Consider the following 18,035-nt stretch of genomic DNA (forward strand, 5'->3'; position numbering starts at 1 on the left):
AACAAGGGAAGTAGAAATTTTATTTACTGCCAATGACTCGTACTTTACATTAATAAAGTCTATCACTCAAACACAAAAGAATAACAATTCACTTTATGAAACTACACGATTCCAAAATACACATGCAGAAGCTCTTTTTCAAGTCCAAAAATGTCGAACAGTAACAAAAGGGAAAGAAAGCATTTATCGACACACAAAGGAATAGAGGTTATTTCGAAGAACACCAATTTAACTCTGAGTGACAGTTACTTTTCTGAAAAACAAAGACCTCACTCTCCTGAAGTTCCCATCAAAGCCACCGTAATTTCAAACGGTATTGCTCACAGCCCAGCCGGTCACTCATGCTTACATGGGGACTGGGGGGAGCAGGAGCGAAAGAAAGTGCTATAAATCTAACTCGGCTAGCGCAAGCTCATTCAATAGAGCTTTAAAAACTTGCTCCCCAATATGCTCCCTCCCATCAAGTTAAAAAAAAAAAAACAGAAAAAGGAAGGGTGATGAGTAGAAAATACCAACGGTTTCGGCGGCGGGGAACTCACTTCTCAGGAGGTGATGGTGACGTGCTGCTGGTCCCTGGAAGTGCGTGCACGAACACCGCAGTTTGCGGGGGCTGAGGGAGGAAAACAAGACAACGATCAGTTTTGCTTCAGGTGGTGGGAGTCGGGGGTGGGGTGGGTGTGGGGGCCGTTCCAGGCGGACGGACGTGGGAGGGGCGTGGTGTCCGACACGAACACAAACACAAACACGCTCCGCGTCCCCAGGCAGGGCGGGCTGACGCCACCTCACCATTCCCCGCCCCTGGACCCCGGGGCCCGCCTCGGACCCAGGGCCCGTGCCCAGTGCAGCGCGACCCGGTCTCAGGGGACCTGCAGCGGCCGCAGAGGCCCTGCTCGCTATAACGGCCGCGAAGAAGCGACGAGCCTCCCCGTGAGTCGGTGGAAGACATGCTGAAAGCCTCGGGGAAGAAGGTGAGGGAGTGAAGCGCCTCTCCCCACCCTTTCTCGAACGCGCGGGAAGCCGCCTACCCACCCCCAACCCTGTCCGGTCGGCAATCGCCGCTCCCACCTTCCGCCGCCGCTTTGAGTGAAGCCGGAACGACGGGGGTCACGGCGGGGGTCAGAGGGTAAAGGTCTTGCTCCCAGCAGCCTCCGCGGTGGATACGTCGCCATCTTGGATCCGCGGGACAAGAAAATTCATGCGGTGAGTTTTTGGCAAATTTTCGGAAGTCTGGCAGCGGGGTGCGCGGCGGGGGCGGCGGATTCGGGGCCCCCTCAAGGCCGGGGAATGCCTCGGGGCCGGTCCGGCCGCGTCCGGGGTCCGCGGGCAGCGTCCTGGCCCGCCGCTTCCCGTTGCTTTTGTCTCGGCTCCAATCGAGAGAGGGAGAGCGGAGCGGGCGGGGAGGGGGGGTGGCGGCGGTGGAGGAGGGAGGGGGTGTGTATGGGGAGGGTGGTGGACGGGACGTAAAGCGTCGCTGTACTTGGGTGGCTGCAGCGGCAGCCCTGGATCCTAGCTAGGCCCGGTCCCTTCGGCGGGCGCTGAGGCTTCCCTTAGACTCCGCTCCGCCGAGCTCCCGCCAGCGCGGAGGAGCCACCGCCGCCGCGCTGCTTCCTGGGGAAGAAGAGAAGGCGGCTGCGGTGGTGGCCAAGGAGCCCGGGTCCTCTTTAGATGGGGCTGCCGCGTTCCCAGCAGCTGCCGCGGTCTCTGGCTGTTCACATTTTCTGAGTACACCCACATCACCTGCAACTTGTGTGTGTGTGTGTGTGTGTGTGTGTGTGTATGTGTGTATGTGTGTGTAATAGATGGGGGCCGGGGGCGGGACATTGGACTGGCTAACGGGCCTCAGGAGCCCCCAGGCCTTGGGATACCAAAGGGTATGGTTGGTGGAAGGAGGAGTGCAACTGTGATGCTTCCTCTGCCACCGCACCGGGAGGGTGAACCTTCAGTGGTGTGATAGAGAGTGAGACGGGATAGTCCTGGGGCGGCGGAGGAACCTGAGACGCTTCTGTTTGTGAAGTTGCCAGTTCTAGGTTTCTACTTCCGCCGGGGCCTCTCCACCTTGTGCTGTCTTGGGTCTAACTTAAAAGTTTCACGGAAGAAATGAGTGGGGTTGGAAGAGGCCCACCTAGTTTTTCGTTGAGGCTCTGCTGTCCATGTAGAAGAGAAAGCCTCAAACTCCTGTCTTCAGCGAATGCGAATTCTAGTTTTCGTTTATAAAAACACTTCCAAGGTTTTAGAATTTGCATTTATACCATAGCCTGTGGATATGGCATTATCACCACAAAAGTCTTACATACGGGTACCACCCTCTCGGAAGGAACCTAAACATCAACTTCCCTTGAATCCTAAGAGGAGGCCTTCACTTTTCAACATCCATAAGACCGAATGCAATTCATTCTGTTTCATTTTCATAGAACTCTTGGTCAGAGAATCTTAACTCCTTTCTTAATCTTCTGGACCGTTTATAATAATTAAGTACATTCATATCAACCCTTACATTCTTGGCGAAATAATAGAAAGTACTGAGTTAAAATCTGTTCACGAGGGAGGCCATACTTGAATTTAGAGTTAACAATTGAACACATTTCTTCCTGTTAGTCTTGGCATTGGGCATTTCTAAACCTCTAGAATCGTTTAAGTGTTACTTTTGATTTGCCTTTAGGAATAACATAAGTGGAAATATAAAGTATGGGGGCGTTGAATAGAAATTTCAAAGTATCTGTTTACATGGGTATAAGTTGAATTGTTTAGAAATAATTAGTATATTTGACAAGTTATTTCTCAAACGTCAGTGAACACATCTTTTGCAATTTTGCAAGATAACTTTATCTCAGAGTTAAAGGGTTGATTCAGAATCACAGAGGACTGAAATGGCTAAAACATCTAAAGATGTCTACATTCAGATATTTTAGTTGAAACACTACTTAATGGACCAAGATCGTTAATAAGCTTTGTATGTTGAACTCCTCTTTAGTTTGTAATTCTTATATTAATTTTAAAGGAAAAATAACAATACATACGTAAAAAAGACAAAACTGTTCACTTTGACTTTGTAAAATTCTCATTTAATTTTAAAAAGGAATTTTTTTCATTTTTTCCCTAGGGGCTTAAATTGCAGTTACTTCTGTTCATACTTTGTAATTTAGACAGGAATCGAGAAACTCACACTTTCTACATCCTGATTAATGTTGTATCAATAAAAATAAATTATTGTAAGCAGAACCCTTTTATTCTAAGTATACTGCATAGAGATATCTGTAACCTAATCTGATGCTCTTGGGGAATGAGAATTGCCTGTATGGCTAAGCAAGCAACAGCCTTCAAATACAGCCTTTAAAAAATTTTCAGTTTCTGTAATACTTCCGTTTTAAAGTAAATTTGTGTGGTGGAAAAAAACAGGACAGAATGCAAGAGTGTATTTATATCTCCTTCGTTTGAGAAGTACTTGATCTTGAAGATAAAATAAAACTCAGAATGATACTCTTCCCCAAGAGAGCTAATTACCTATGTTTTTACTTAATAATTTTGGGTGTTTAATTTACTTTTTCATTTTCTGGAGATGCTTTACACTTAGTTTTAACCTGAAATTTTTCTTTGTTCAAAAGTAAATAAGTACTTCAGATTTATGAGTAGATTTCATTACAAGTGCTTCTAACCTAGTTTTGGTTTTTATTTCTTCAATAGATAATGGTATTAAAGGTACTTGTATCTTGAAAGACTCTTGGAGAATTTTTCACAACCTATGGGAAATTATAGTTTTGCTCTGTATAGTGACAAATTTGCTTCATAAAATTTTCTTATACTGTAGAAAAGTAGAGGCATACTTTACTTCTATGTATGAAATATGAATAGACCTCAATAGACTAGTAAAAATAAGTTCATTTGTTTTTTACTCCTTAAGAGCAGTGATAAATAGTATTTTTAAATTAACCTGAAATTTTTACCGGTACAAGGTTTGTTCTATTATTACATATTTAAAAACAAAACTTTCCCTGTGCTTGCTTGAATAGGCATTGAGGACAGCTTATGCAAATAGTGATACAGTCTTAGGAAAAGATACTACTAAATAAGATTTTGTTTGTTGCCTAGACCTCTGGTAGATTTTGTAACACAAAGAAGCAAAAGAAACCAAGGTACTAGGTAGGGCAGTTTTACAGAGTTAATGTGAGCTGCACTATAATTTTTGAATACAATTACATACAATATTGATATCAAGGAAGGGATCTAGTGCTATGATAGGAATCATTTTGGTTGATGATACAGGTGATGGTTCCTCCTTACTAAGGTTAATTTCTACCTGTGATGCTTAAACAGGAATTTCATTGTGACTTTCACTAGATATTTTGAATAAGCTTTAACATTGATGTCTGTTATAGAGAGTCTGCCTTTGAAAAGAAATAAAATGGACATTAGGGTTTTCACTTTTTAAAATTACAATTTTTACCTTGATTTTACAAAGAGAAATTTCAATTTTTACCTGATTTTAACCTTTCCACATTCTAAATACTGTATATATTTTTTCTTCTTGCTTTAGTTTTTCTGTTTGGCATCCTTTTTTGAACTCTTAAAATTCCTGTCTATGACAGGTCATGCTCATATGGCTTGTTCATTTATTTACTTTGTCTATACTGTTAGGGATAACCTGGAAAAATAGTTCCTATTATGTTTTTCTAACAGCTTGTTCTCTGAGATGTAGATGCACATCTCTTGGCATATCACTTGGAGGTACACTCAATTATGAAGTAATAAAATGGCTTAAGTGGGTTTTTTTTGATAATATAGCTTATTATAATATGGAAATATAAAATAAGTTATGTAGGAAAAAATTTCCCTGTTCTGGACATATTTGATGTATATGCTTACACTTGGGATCTATTTAGATGTAGGTAGATATTTTGGACAACTGTTTTTGCTACTTACCCTGAAAGCTTTTGTTTTTGTTTTTTTGCTTTCATATATGTTTATGTGAGTGGGTAGGGGTACTTTTACTACCACGTCTCTGTTTGACAAACTTCTTATTCGTCAAAACTCTACTGTAGTGTCATTTTTTAAATGAAACTTTTCCTGAGCCCCCAAATCCTTTTGTTGTGCTGCTTTTAGTCTTTAAGCTTATATAATTAAAAGTGTCATGCTGCATTGTAACCTACTGTCCATCCCTACCATCTACCATAACCTCCAGTGGACCTTAAGCACCTTCCTACCTAAGAGGTAGGGTTATGTCTTTATGTTTGCATTTCTAGTACCTTCTGTAGTGCATAGTACTTAGTAGGTTGTCAGTAAAGGTTATCATGAAACTGAACTGGTGCCAGATTGTCATTTGACTCCATGCTTTCAAGGTACTGTTTCCCGGTCCATAGACCAGAAATACTGTATTGGAAAAGGGGATGGGAAGAAGAACATCCTGTATTATTTTGCTTCCTTGAATTTTTTTCCTATAGTTTTGCATCCTAATTACCTATGGGAGGCTAGATAACTAGCTTCTTAGAGAAATGTATGTAGAGTAAGTGTAGGAAAGGGAAGGATAGTAATAAAGTGCCTCTGGTGACGTGTTTCCATATTTTTTGCTGTATTTTGTATGGCTAAGGTCACTGGTTGAAAGATATTTTGAGTAGACAGTCCCAGACCTATGATGGTTAATTTTACAATTTTTTGATGTTATGATGATACAAAAGTGATACTCATTCAACAGAAACTGTACTTCAAATTTTGATATTTTTTTCTCTAGGCCAGCAATTTTCTGTACAATACTCTGTCGTGATACTGGGCAGAGGCAGCCACTCACAGCTCCCAGTTAGCCATGCTATCATAAGGGTGAATAAACAGTACACCTGAAACCATTCTGTCTCCATATAACCATTTTTTTTCACTTTCAGTACAATATTCAATAGATTGCATGAGATTTTCAGTACATTTAAAAGAGGCTTTGTGGTATTTTGTCCAAGTGTAGGCTAATATCGTGTTCTGAGCACATTTAACTTAGGCTAGACTAAGCTACAGCATTCAGTAGGTTATATATATTAAATACATTTTCAGCGTAACGATATTTTCAGCTTAGGATGGGTTTATCAGGATGTAACACCATCATTAGTTGAAGAGGATCTGTATTTTTATTTACACAGTAATATATACTTAACCATTGCTTAACCAGGAACTCCTATTGGATTTGGGCTTTTTGCAGTTAGATTCTGTCACCCTGCTCCACCCCCCCCCCCCCCCCCCCGCCCTTCCCCCAACCTTTTTTTACTCCTAATGCTTGTCCCAAAGCTTAGGAGTTCTTCAGTTCAAATACCATTCTCCTTATGAAAATTAGTTAAGATGACTTAATGTAGTCTAAAACCTTTAGTTCTGAAACTAATTTTTCATGGTGACTAATTCCAGTTGAAATTGGGAACTAACCGTGGTCTTTATTGGTCTATCTTGTTTTCCAACATTTTGCAGCAGAAATGTTAATGTATTTGATTATTTATGCTGTCTATGCCACTCTGGGAGGTATTTGGTCATAAATGATACATGTACTGTTTTATCTTTTTAAAACCTGAAAAATTCCAATTCTGAGAAACAGCCTTAGAGGGTTTGAATAAGAGATTATACACTTGTTTTGTGTCCATTTTTTGAGATGTAAAAATCAAAGCAGAGTAAATGGTGCTCTTGAATTACATTTAGTGGAGGTGCTAACATTTGACTTAAAATTTTAGAAATCTTTTTTTATGTTTCATTTGTTGTGTATTTGCCACAGAGTTTTTAATGATTGAAAACTGAAGATACAGAGAGAGGGTATATATTTTTTAAAAGATAATTTGATCCAGTACTTAGGACAGCAGTCCTTTCTCTGCTTTTACTGAATTGAAATGTCTTTCCTTATATTGAAAGTAGATGAGAGTCACACTTAGTAATTTTTTACTCTGCCAAGGAATGATAAAATAAGCAAGAGAAAATTAAAATTATATGTCCTGGCAGTTTAGGTAACAATGAGTAGACTTGCTTTTTTCCAAACATATCAATATGCCATTTTTCCATTTATGTATTTGGATGTTGAAACATAACTCCATTTTGTATCCACATCCTGACAGAATGTAATGATTGATTATGTAATACAATGTGTTTGGGAGAGGAACATTTGGTTTTGTGTCATATTTGGCAGGAATGTGTTTTTGTGTTACTTTTTACATTGTAAATTATGTTTATCCTTCAAATTTTGTATTTAATTTTCTCTTTGTAAAAGTTTTTGTGAGATTGGTATCATAACAGTATTCAATAATTAATACCATTCAAAGGACCTGATTCCTTTTGACTTAATTTTATTGCTTAATATTTTAAAAAGTGGTTTACAGCTTGCAAAGCACTTTCATATACATTATCTCAAGTTTGTATATGCATATATACATATGTATATATAGATATGTACATATACATATGTATGTATACATATACATATACAGTTGTATATATACGTATACGTATACAGTTGTATATATACGTACATATATATATTATATATATGTATATATGTATACATATGTATGTATGTATTTATAATCTCTATACCCATTGTGGGGCTCAGATTCACAACCCCAAGATCAAGAGTTGTGTGCGCTTCCAACTGAACCAGCCAGGCGACCCCATTATCTCAATTTTACATGGTTGTCATTTTGATGTTTACTTAAAATAAGATATATATATTGGTTAACCTGTTTTTTTTTTTTTTTGAGAGAGTGAGTGGGTGATGTACAGAGGATGAGGGAGAGAGAATTTTTTTTTTCATATTTTTTTAATGTTTATTCATTTTTGAGAGAGACACAAAGTGCAAATAGTGGGGGGCAGGGCAGAGAGAGAGAGGGAGACACAGAATCTGAAGCAGGCTCCAGGCCCCGAGCGGTCAGCACAGAGCCTGATGCAGGGGTTGAACCCATGAATCATGAGATCATAACCTGAGCCGAAGTTGACTGCCCAAGCCCAACCGACTGGGTCTGAGCCACCCAGGCGCGCCCCCTGGGGAGAGAGAATCTTAAGCAGGCTCCACACCCAGATTGGAGCCTGAAGCCTGAAGCAGGGCTCCTCAATCCCACAACTGATCCCATGACCTGGAGAGCATTACCTGAGCCAAAATAGGGTCTAGAAGGCCAACTGACTGAGCCACCCAGGCGCCCCTTAAATAAGGTTATATTTTAATATTAATATAAAGATAGAACAATCAAGCTGTTTTGATTAGTATTAAAATTAGTAATTGGGAATTATAAAGACCATTTTATTCTTAGACTGGACACAGCATCTAATATATTTCTCAATGTTACTCTAGCTTAATTTATCAAATTAAGTATGTATAAGTGGAAGGTTTAGTTTTGTTTTTAATTGGTCATCTTGTAGATTTAGGGTAATACAGGAATTTGAAAGAGAAGTAGGAAATTTTTTGTTTTAAGCTTGACTTTGGCAAAATAAAACAGCTCACATTTTTAAGCATTATAATCATATTTATCAAGAAATGCCAAAGCTTTAAATAATACTGTGTTATAATAAGAGTAGGTAATTTTGTATCACACTGATGCCACATTTTATAAATTTATTTATTGCACATTTATTTTGCAAGGACATAATGTGCTGAGCAGATATGTCTTGAGCTTTGCCTTGATTTACTAGGGCAAAAAATAGTGCTTTGGGGTGTAGTGTTTTTTTTTTTAATGTCTGTTTATTTTGAGAGAGAGAACACAAGCAAGGGAGGGGCAGGAGAGGGAGAGACAGAGAGAGAATCCCAGCCAGGCTCTGTGCTGTAGGCGCGGAGCTGGATGCAGGGCTCAAACCCACAAACCAGGAGGTTATGACGTGAGCTGAAGTCAAGAGTCAGACTCTCAACCTACTGAGCCACCCAGGCACCCCAGGGGGAGTTTTTATAATTTTATTTGAGTGAGCATGTCTGTCCTTAAGAGTAGAAAAAAATTAGACCTATAACCTTTTTTCTAATTTGTGTCCACTTATGAGAAATGTGGATATATTCGTAGACCTTTCAACCCAAGCTTTGATGTCTATAGCAAAACCATTAAATCTGGCAGCAGAAACAGCCTCCAAAGTGTTTAAATTCGATGTAAGATGTACTTTTTCTTTTTAAGTTTGTTTATTTTGGGAGAGAGAATACGAGCCAGTGAGGGGCAGAGAGAGAGGGAAAGAGAGAATCCCAAGCAGGCTCCACACTGTCAGAACTCGAAGAGGGACTCGGACTCAAGAACTGTGAGATCATGACCTGAGCTGAAATCAAGAGTCAGACGCTTAATGGGCTGAGCCACCCAAGGGCCCCATTTTTTTTTAATTTTATTTATTTGTGCCGGGGGCAGGGGCGGGGAGGGGGGTTAGGAGGGGCAAGCAGGAGAGGGGTAGAGAGAGGGAGACAACAGAATCTGAAGCAGGCTCCTGGCTCCAAGCTGTTAGCACAGAGCCTGACATTGAGCTCGAGCCCATGAACCATGAGCCCATGAACCATGAGATCATGACCTGAGCCAGAGTCAGATGCTTAACCAACTGAGCCACCCAGGAGCCCCTTCAAATGTACTTTTGTATTCTTTGTGTGTATATATCACGTATCCTAAATAGACACACACACATATATAAATATATATATATGTGTGTGTGTGTGTATGTATATATATATATATATATATATATATGTCTATAAAACAATTGTAGTCCAGTGCTTCAGGGAATCTGACCTTTGCCTACTCTTTAAGTATTTCAGAGCATAGTTTGAAAACCACTGGACTTGATCTCTAAAGTCACTTCCAACCTAAAATTCAGCATTCTTTTTTTTTTTTTTTTAATTTTTTTTTTTTCAACGTTTATTTATTTTTGGGACAGAGAGAGACAGAGCATGAACGGGGGAGGGGCAGAGAGAGAGGGAGACACAGAATCAGAAACAGGCTCCAGGCTCTGAGCCATCAGCCCAGAGCCTGACGCGGGGCTCGAACTCACAGACCGCGAGATCGTGACCTGGCTGAAGTCGGACGCTTAACTGACTGCGCCACCCAGGCGCCCCAAAATTCAGCATTCTTAGAAAGTCAAGAATTTTTATCTCTTTGCAGATACGGAATTCATAGAATTTACTTGTTTTTGAGTAACATTTGGATAAAAATTATTTAAGTTTAAATTTCAGGTTCTAGTGATTGAATGTTAGCATCATAGATATTTTGTAGATAAATTCTTTAATAATTTGAGTGTTTATTCTCTTCTAGACATTGCTGTAGCTCTGGGTATGTATGGTAGTGAACAAGACAAGTTTCTGCCTTAATGGAGCTAACATCTTAGAGGGGGAGACAGAAAATAAAAAGGTAAATAATTTCAGATAGTAGTAATTGTGATAAAGAGAATAAAGAGGTTAGATAAGGGTATAGCAATTGATTAGGGATGAAAGAAGGGGACCAATTTAAGTAGGGTGATGAAGGAAGGTCTTTTTGTCTGGAGGTAACATTTGAACAGTAACTAAAAATAAGGGAAAGCCATTAAAAAATTTAAGTGATTGGTTTCCCAGGCAGAAAGAACAGAGGGCCCAAGATGGGGTCAAGTTTTGCTTGTTTCCTGATAACCAGAAATTTCATAAACAGTTACTTAGTGCCTTCAGCATAAATAGGGATAAACCCTAAAAGGAAAAAGATGATTAAGATGGTCTTTGTTTTTCAACCATGAAAATGTTGTGGTGGACCCAATAATTTGTATTAAATTTTAGAGCAAGCTATAGGAAAAGAGGGGTTATTTTTTATTAAGAGGCCATGGTAATGTTTTCTGGATTAGGTGGAATTGGGAGTCTGTCTATATTAGTGGAAAATTATAAAGGGGAAGAAATTTTAAACTATATTAGCATAGAAAAATGCTTTAAGAGTTTTCAGTTTTGCAAGGTTGTACCTAGTATATTTTTCTTAGAAATTCATTAGTAATGGTTTTCATGTTTAATCAGATTTTCTTGTACGGTTCAGTACACTGCCATGCACTGTTATAAGTGCTACTGAGTAATTCAAGTTCATTTTTTATGGTGCATGTTGTGGATACAAGTTAGAATAGAGTAACATTATTTGAGGGAATTAATCAAAGAGGAGATAATTTGATTTGGGTTCTGAAGGGTGATTTGGGGTTCTCTAGGTGGGATAGGGTACACAGCATTGCGAATACAGAAAGCCTGGGAGAATATGAGGATTTGGAGAATGGCACAGTAACCTCAGGAGAAGTTGGATGAAGGAATGAACTTTTTACATGATGGGGAATAATTTACCATTTTTTTAAAACAATGCTCTTGATAATCAGATTTGTGCTTCAGGGGGGCATTGTAGGTTTCACAGTCAAATTATAATTAAAATTACGATTTGATGGTGTGAAATTTTTGAAGGAATATATTTTCTTCAGTAGAAAAATTGAGTATTTTGAATTCATACTGGCAGGATTTTTTATTAGGAACCATATGACTGAATGGGTGCCTGGGTGGCTCAGTCTGTTGGGCATCTGATTCTTCATTTCTTCGGCTCAGGTCATGATCTCACAGCTGTGAGATTGAGCCCTGCCTGGGGCTCCACACTGGGCATGGAGCCTACCTAAGATTCTCTCTGTCTTTCCCTCTGCTCCTCTCCCCAGCTTGCACACACCCTCTCTAACCTAAACTAAAAAAAAAAAAACAACAACAACACACCAGAAAAACGAAACAAAACTGTATGAAACTCTTTTAAGTTTCTACCAGAGAACTTTTTATGTATATAAGCCAATACATATAAGCCAAAAGTTAAAAGTTTTAGTGGATGAAATTTGTTATATGTGTTTTAAGGCAGACAAAGTTTAAATGTTATTTGACATTATTTGCAGGCATGAGATTTAACATAGATAAATTAGAATAAACCAAAACTTCTGAATTAGTGATATAATTATTCATAGGAGCGGATACCTATACAAGTATCGCCTGCTTTTCAAAAGTTCACGTTATGCCTCTTTGCTTTTATGAGATACTTATGTTAGTACCTGTTTTCCCTAACAGAAAGATGAGGGTTTTTGCTCTATGAAAAAAGGTAGAAAATGAAAGTCGCATTTAGTGTTTGTTTTATAATGAGTCTCTCAGTGTGTACTGGAGCAGCAAGAGGAACCGCAAGAAGTATAGTTCCTTCTTGGGAACTACACTTAGCATCTCAGCATCAAGCCGCTGTAGTTTTGAACTGTGTCTGTGGGCATCTGTGCTTTATCTTAAATTTATTTTCTGCATTGGTTAGCAAGAGGTTTCCTAAGGTTTCAGCAAAGCCTGAGAAAAGTTTTTTGGGAGTCTGTGGGAATGTTCAAAACATTTTCCATATTGGGGCACCTGGGTGGCTCAAGTTCGTTAAGCATCCGACTTCTGCTCATGTCATGATCTCACGGTTTGTGAGTTCAGGCCCCACATCAGGCTGTCAATGCAGAGCTCACTTTGCGTCCTCTGTCCCCTTCTCTCTCTGCCTCTCCCCCTTTTGAGTGCATGCATGTGCTCTCGCTCACTCTCTCAAAAAGAAATAAACATTAAAAGAAATTTTTCCATATAAGCCAATGGTAATTGCTTCGTTTTACTAAACGGTTTCATAGAAATGCTTTACTTTTGAACAGTGGAGAAACCTGTGTTATGTTACTACAAGTGCTTATTTTACAATGCTTAGATGTGTGTTTGTGTAATTCAAAATATTACATGTGACAGTTATGCACTTACTTTAGATTGTTGGCATTATTTACTAATTCTGAAATGCAGGGGGGACAAAAGCCCAAATGTGTGCTTTCAAATAGAAAGAATTAATTCCTTAAGAATGCAGTTTGAGCAAATTAATACTTTGATAGTATGCATCATATGTCATTTTTTCGTAGGGGAAGTTAATGGATTTCCATTGTGACTCGTAGCTGCCCAAGTTGCCTAATTGTCTGTTGAGTTCATTTTTGGCTGAATAAGATGGAACTGATTATAACTCCTATTAAATTGTGCTGGAATTTTACATGATCACCATTCTATCTCTTTTAATTAGTTCTGTAACTTATCCTCCCTAAACTTCAGTTTTCTCATTTGAAAAAATGTGGATAGGTAGATTAGATGTAAGGGATAAAGGCTCTTGTGGGTTTTTTTGTTTTTGCTTTTGTTTTTTGTAGGGGGTTGCTATGTAAAGATGAGATCCTGTGGCAAATGAGAATTAACCACAGTTTTTTCAGGGTGCATTATGCTCTTTTCTGTATCAAATTTGTAAATGTAAACAAGGAAGATGCACTTTTGTTCCTAAGAGTCTATGTATGTTTTTCCTGCCAGGAATTTTGCTTAGATGTGTTAAGTATTTTATGTAGTATTTTGAGTAACATAAATACATCTTAACATTGCTCTATCTGAAGCTCTTGGCGTGGTATATGGCATATAATAGGTAGGCATTTGGTAATTCCTTTGATAAACGGGTAGATCTAATAGAATGTTAGTTTAGGGCTCAGACTTGTGTCTACCACTTACAACCTGAATTATGTCAAGTTACCTATAGCAAGTTTCTTCTCTTTGCCTCAGTTTCTATATCTTTAAAATGAATCAAGTGTATTAGAATCACGTAGAACATCTGACAGATTTATAAAGGTATTGGTTTATATCTCTTTCCTTTTTTGCAGAGTAAATATTCCAGAATCTTGGAGGAAATTCAGAGGGAATACTTAACACAGAAGTTACAATTTATTTTTTGAAAGTTGAGAAAGTCAGGTCATTTATTTACCTTTGAGTATGTGCTCACCTTTAACAGAGAGATAATACATGGTATTGGAAAGACTACCATACTTGGATTCAGAAAATGGTTCCAGTCTAGGTTCCATGAATTTATTAGCCATGTGCTTGGATAAATCAATTAATATTGAAGAGCCTTAGTTTTTTAGTCATTTATACTTTCTCATGTTCCTGATGAGAATTGAGATAAAGAGAACGTTTGGTTAATTGTAAAGTAATGTTAAAGTGTTATGGTGATGATTCCTGATTATTAATGGTTGTGATGCAACTAGTAGTTTTAAGTTGTGTGATTCATTCATTCATTTTATTTTACCATGTGGTGCTACTGCATTCATATGGTTTTCCCTTTATTTTTATGTGATTGAATATCTGGCTTATTGGATTTTGGGGAGGAGGGAGCATGGAGAGTGTTCATCATAGTAGGCAAGTTAATACTTGGATATTTTTGCATGTGGAAGTCCTGATTCTTTCTTTCTCTAAGTATATATGGCAGGGAGTCTACCTCATGTTCATTTCCTCTTCATTAAAGATGAAAGATGGTGAATGTTCTTTGGGTTATTCCCATTGTTTGTAACTGTTTTTGTGTCCTTTATTACTGTTAGTCAAACATTTTTATGATCATCGTGCCTATTTTCCTTGCAAATGAAATTCATTTGTAATTTACAGTTAGAGAATTGAGAATGTCAGTGCAATAGTTTGAAACTATTGTATATTCTTTATGTAATGTATATGAATAACTTTTACTGTTTTTTTTTTTTAATCCTTAAATCTGTAAGATCTCTTGGGTACTGAGCCCTTTGAAGCATTAAATACCATATAAGGAAAGCAGTACTAAGTAGTTGCAATAGCAGAGTAAGGAAAGTGAATCACAGAGTAATGAAATTTGGAAAATGATTGTTGTTCATTGAAGGGAAAGGCATTGCTTTTACTGTCACCCTTGTAAAATTGGAGTTAACTAAGAGTAGCTAGAAAATTCATTTTTCACAATAGTCTATATCCTAAAGTGTATAGTTAAATGGCTTTTATTTTTAATCATATATGCCAGCCTTGGCAAACAGTACATGCTGAAATTTCAAGATATGGCAAAGATACGTGTTTTTGATTCTACAAAATTAAACTTTCAGTTTTAACACTATTTCAGAAATAGTTATCTTTACTTCTGATTTATCAATTTGCTCAGAAAAAGAGCAGTTAAATTCTCTTGATTTCTAACATTATTCCAATTAACATATTAAGAAATTGAACTTTATTTAATTTTATTTTGAGAGAGAGAAGGTACAGGTGAGCAAGGGGCAGAGAGAGAGAGGGAATCCCAGGAGGGACAGAGGGGAGGGGAGGGGAGAGAGAGAAGCAGGCTCACCCAAAGCGGGGCTCAGGCTCACCCAAAGCGGGGCTCAAGCTCACCCTGTGTGGGAGTGGAACTCACAAACTGAGATCATGACCTGCGCTGAAGTCAGATGCTTGGCGACTGAGCCACCCAGGCACCTTTGAGAAGTTGAACGGTTTTTAAAGAGAAGGCTTTTGTAATAGAAATGACTTTCCTTAAAGTTTTTAATGTTTAGTTTTGAGAGAGTGTGAGCAGGGAGAGACAGAAAGAGATGGGGGGCAGAGGATCTGAAGTGGGCTCTGCTCTGGCAGGCTGACAGCAGCGAGCCCCTGCAGGGCTCGAACTCAAAAACAGTGAGATCCTGTCTGAGCCGAAGTCAGATGCTCAACCGACTGAGCCATCCAAGTGCCCAAAATGATTTCCTTATAACTTACTTGTTTTATAAGTTTGGATTCTTGAATATAGATGTTCATTATTGCAGCATACCCAGGAAGTAATACTATTATTTTAAATTTTTATGTGAAGCAAATAGAATATGAGGTCATGTGCTAAGGCCTGTGGTAAAAACTAAAATAGCAATACTTAAAGGAAAGTGGAAAATAAAGATGAGAAAAAGAAGAAAACAAAAGTTGGTAATCTTGCACACCAGAGAACTGTTAACCTGGGCAGAGTATGTGTATGTAATCACTTTGATTACCAAAGTGATACAGGGTGATGTGGAAAATGTAGAAAATGCTGGAAAGTATGAAAGAAGAAGAATGTCTAGGGACAACCACTGTTCTTTTTTTGGAATAGAGAAATTGGGCTATACTTACTGATTTATAACTTGTGTCTTTAAAAACAAAAGCTGAAAAAGCATTTTTCAGCATCATTCAGTATTTATCCAAAACATGATTCCTGGGGTGCCTGAGTGGCTCAGTCGGTTAGGTGTCCAACTTCGGCTCAGGTCATGATCTCATGGTTTGTGGTTTCAAGCCCCACATCGGGCTCTGTGCTGACAGCTCAGAGCCTGGAGTCGGCTTCGGATTCTGTGTCTCCCTCTCTCTCTCTGCCCCTCCCCCATCATGCTCTCTGTCTCTCTCTCTCTCTCTCTCTCTCTCTTCTCTCTCTCTCTCTCTCTCTCTCTCAAAAATGAATAAACATTAAAAAATTAAAAAAAAAAAAACAACATGATTCCTTATGGCCAGAGCGTAACTGACTTAATTCCTTATTATTGAACATTTAATTTTATTTTGATTTTTCACTTTTATAAATAGCACTGTGGTGAACATTTTTTTACCTGAATTTTTGTTTGTACATTTTATTGCAGTTTTTAAAATGTTTACTTATTTTGAGAGAGAGAGAATCCCAAACAGGTTCCCTGTTAGTGCAGAGCCTGAGGAGCAGCTCAAACCCAGGAACTGTGAGGTCATGACCTGAGCTAAAATCAAGATTTGGACACTTAACCAGTTGAGCCAGCCAGGCACCCCTGTTTGCACATTTTAATATTTCTTTAGAAAATGTTTATAGAAGTACAATTATTATTTTTAAAGTATTAGAGGTAGCTCCAATACTTGAAATTTACTTTTTAAGCTTCATTATCCTCTCCTGTGAAGTAGGTGTAATATTGATACTTAACCTTATAGAATTGTTAGGAGTGAATGACAGTAGGACTTTCATAAGTAGACTCCTCTTCCTGTAGCATTTACCATATAGTCATTATTTTAACAATTTTGTCTTTCATTCTACCACTAGATCATGAGTAAGGATTGAGTCAGCTTTGCTCTCTGATGTGTATTTGAAACCTTGCGTAGGGCCTGACAGATAAATTGTTGAATGTTTGAGAAGCTATTTTCCAAAGCTTTTAATATTTACTTTTTTTCTTAGAACAACCTTGTGTCAGTTTACATTCTTACCAGCTATGTGTGAATTGTCTTCTTTATTTTTTTGTTAATGACACTGAGTGTGGTTGTGAAAAAAAATAATGTCCTAAAATTTAAAGGTATAAACTTAGAGTTTTAGAAATTTGTATTTTTTTTCCAAAGTGCTTTACATAACTTTCATTCTCAATACTAAGAATAAAAATAAGAGTAAAATAATAAAGGGTTATAATCCTGTTTTTGGTCCTCTCCCAAGCATCATTTTATATATCCTGGGAGAAAAGCAAATCATATTTAATACCACACAAATATGAAGAGAAGTTAACGTATTGAAGTTCTGTACCAAAATTGACCACAAAGTGGTTTATTAAACTGGATATACTAATAATGTAAAAGTTTAAGAGGAGTTTTGCCTAATTTAATATGCTGTATCAACAGTAAAAATGTGGCTAAGATGTTATGTTAAATGCAAAAAATAAGATTGTGTTTTTACCATTAAGCTTATTTTGTCCGGAGGGCTTCAATTTGATATCCATGGGTGAATTTGAAAAGAACAAGTGGTTTGGTAGTGGGGGTTAGGCAAAGTAACATTTAAGTACTGTATTAGATATTTTCTGTATGCTACTCATTCTATTTATTCATCTGGCAAATATTTATTTATCTATTATGTACCAGGCGCTGTTCTAAGAGAATATAGAGTGGAAGCGCCTGGGTGGCTTATTCAGTTAAGATCTCAGGGTCTGAGTTCAAGTTCCATGTTGGGCTCTGTGCTGGCAATGAAGCCTCCTTAAAAAAAGAATGAGAGAAGGGTGCCTGGGTGGCTCAGTCTGTTAGCGTCTGCCTCTTGATTTTGGCTCCAGTCATGGTCTCATGGTTCATGGGATTGAGCTCCATGCTCTGTGTTGACAGTACGGAGACTGCTTGGGATTCTCTCTCCCTCTCTCTTTGCCCCTCCCCCGCTCACACACTCTTTCTCTCTCAAAATAAATAAACTGAAAACAAAAAAGATACAGTGTACAAAATAAGAGATAAAGCATGATGTGCCAGATGGTGGTAGGGGTGTGGAGAAAAAGAGACCAAGGGAGTATGAAGTTTGTATGGGATGCAGATTTAAATTGTCAGGTCACAGAAA

The 18,035-nt window shown here is 38.3% G+C and overlaps 1 protein-coding gene across 3 annotated transcripts in view; it reads left to right on the plus strand.

Moving 5' to 3' along the window:
• Nucleotides 1-1,067: 1,067 nt before the first annotated feature.
• The window catches only part of CNOT2 (CCR4-NOT transcription complex subunit 2), a 133,692-nt gene continuing 116,724 nt past the window's right edge, over nt 1,068-18,035 (plus strand). For 2 of the 3 annotated variants that reach the window (XM_047864853.1, XM_047864855.1), the window contains exon 1: nt 1,068-1,200. In XM_047864853.1, the coding sequence (XP_047720809.1) occupies nt 1,196-1,200 (5 nt within the window). In that variant the 5' untranslated portion in view covers nt 1,068-1,195. The remainder of the gene's footprint in view (nt 1,201-18,035) is intronic. The other variant, XM_047864854.1, reaches the window with a different exon arrangement.

The sequence above is a fragment of the Prionailurus viverrinus genome, chromosome B4 (assembly GCF_022837055.1).
Source record: "Prionailurus viverrinus isolate Anna chromosome B4, UM_Priviv_1.0, whole genome shotgun sequence".
Lineage (NCBI taxonomy): Eukaryota > Metazoa > Chordata > Mammalia > Carnivora > Felidae > Prionailurus > Prionailurus viverrinus.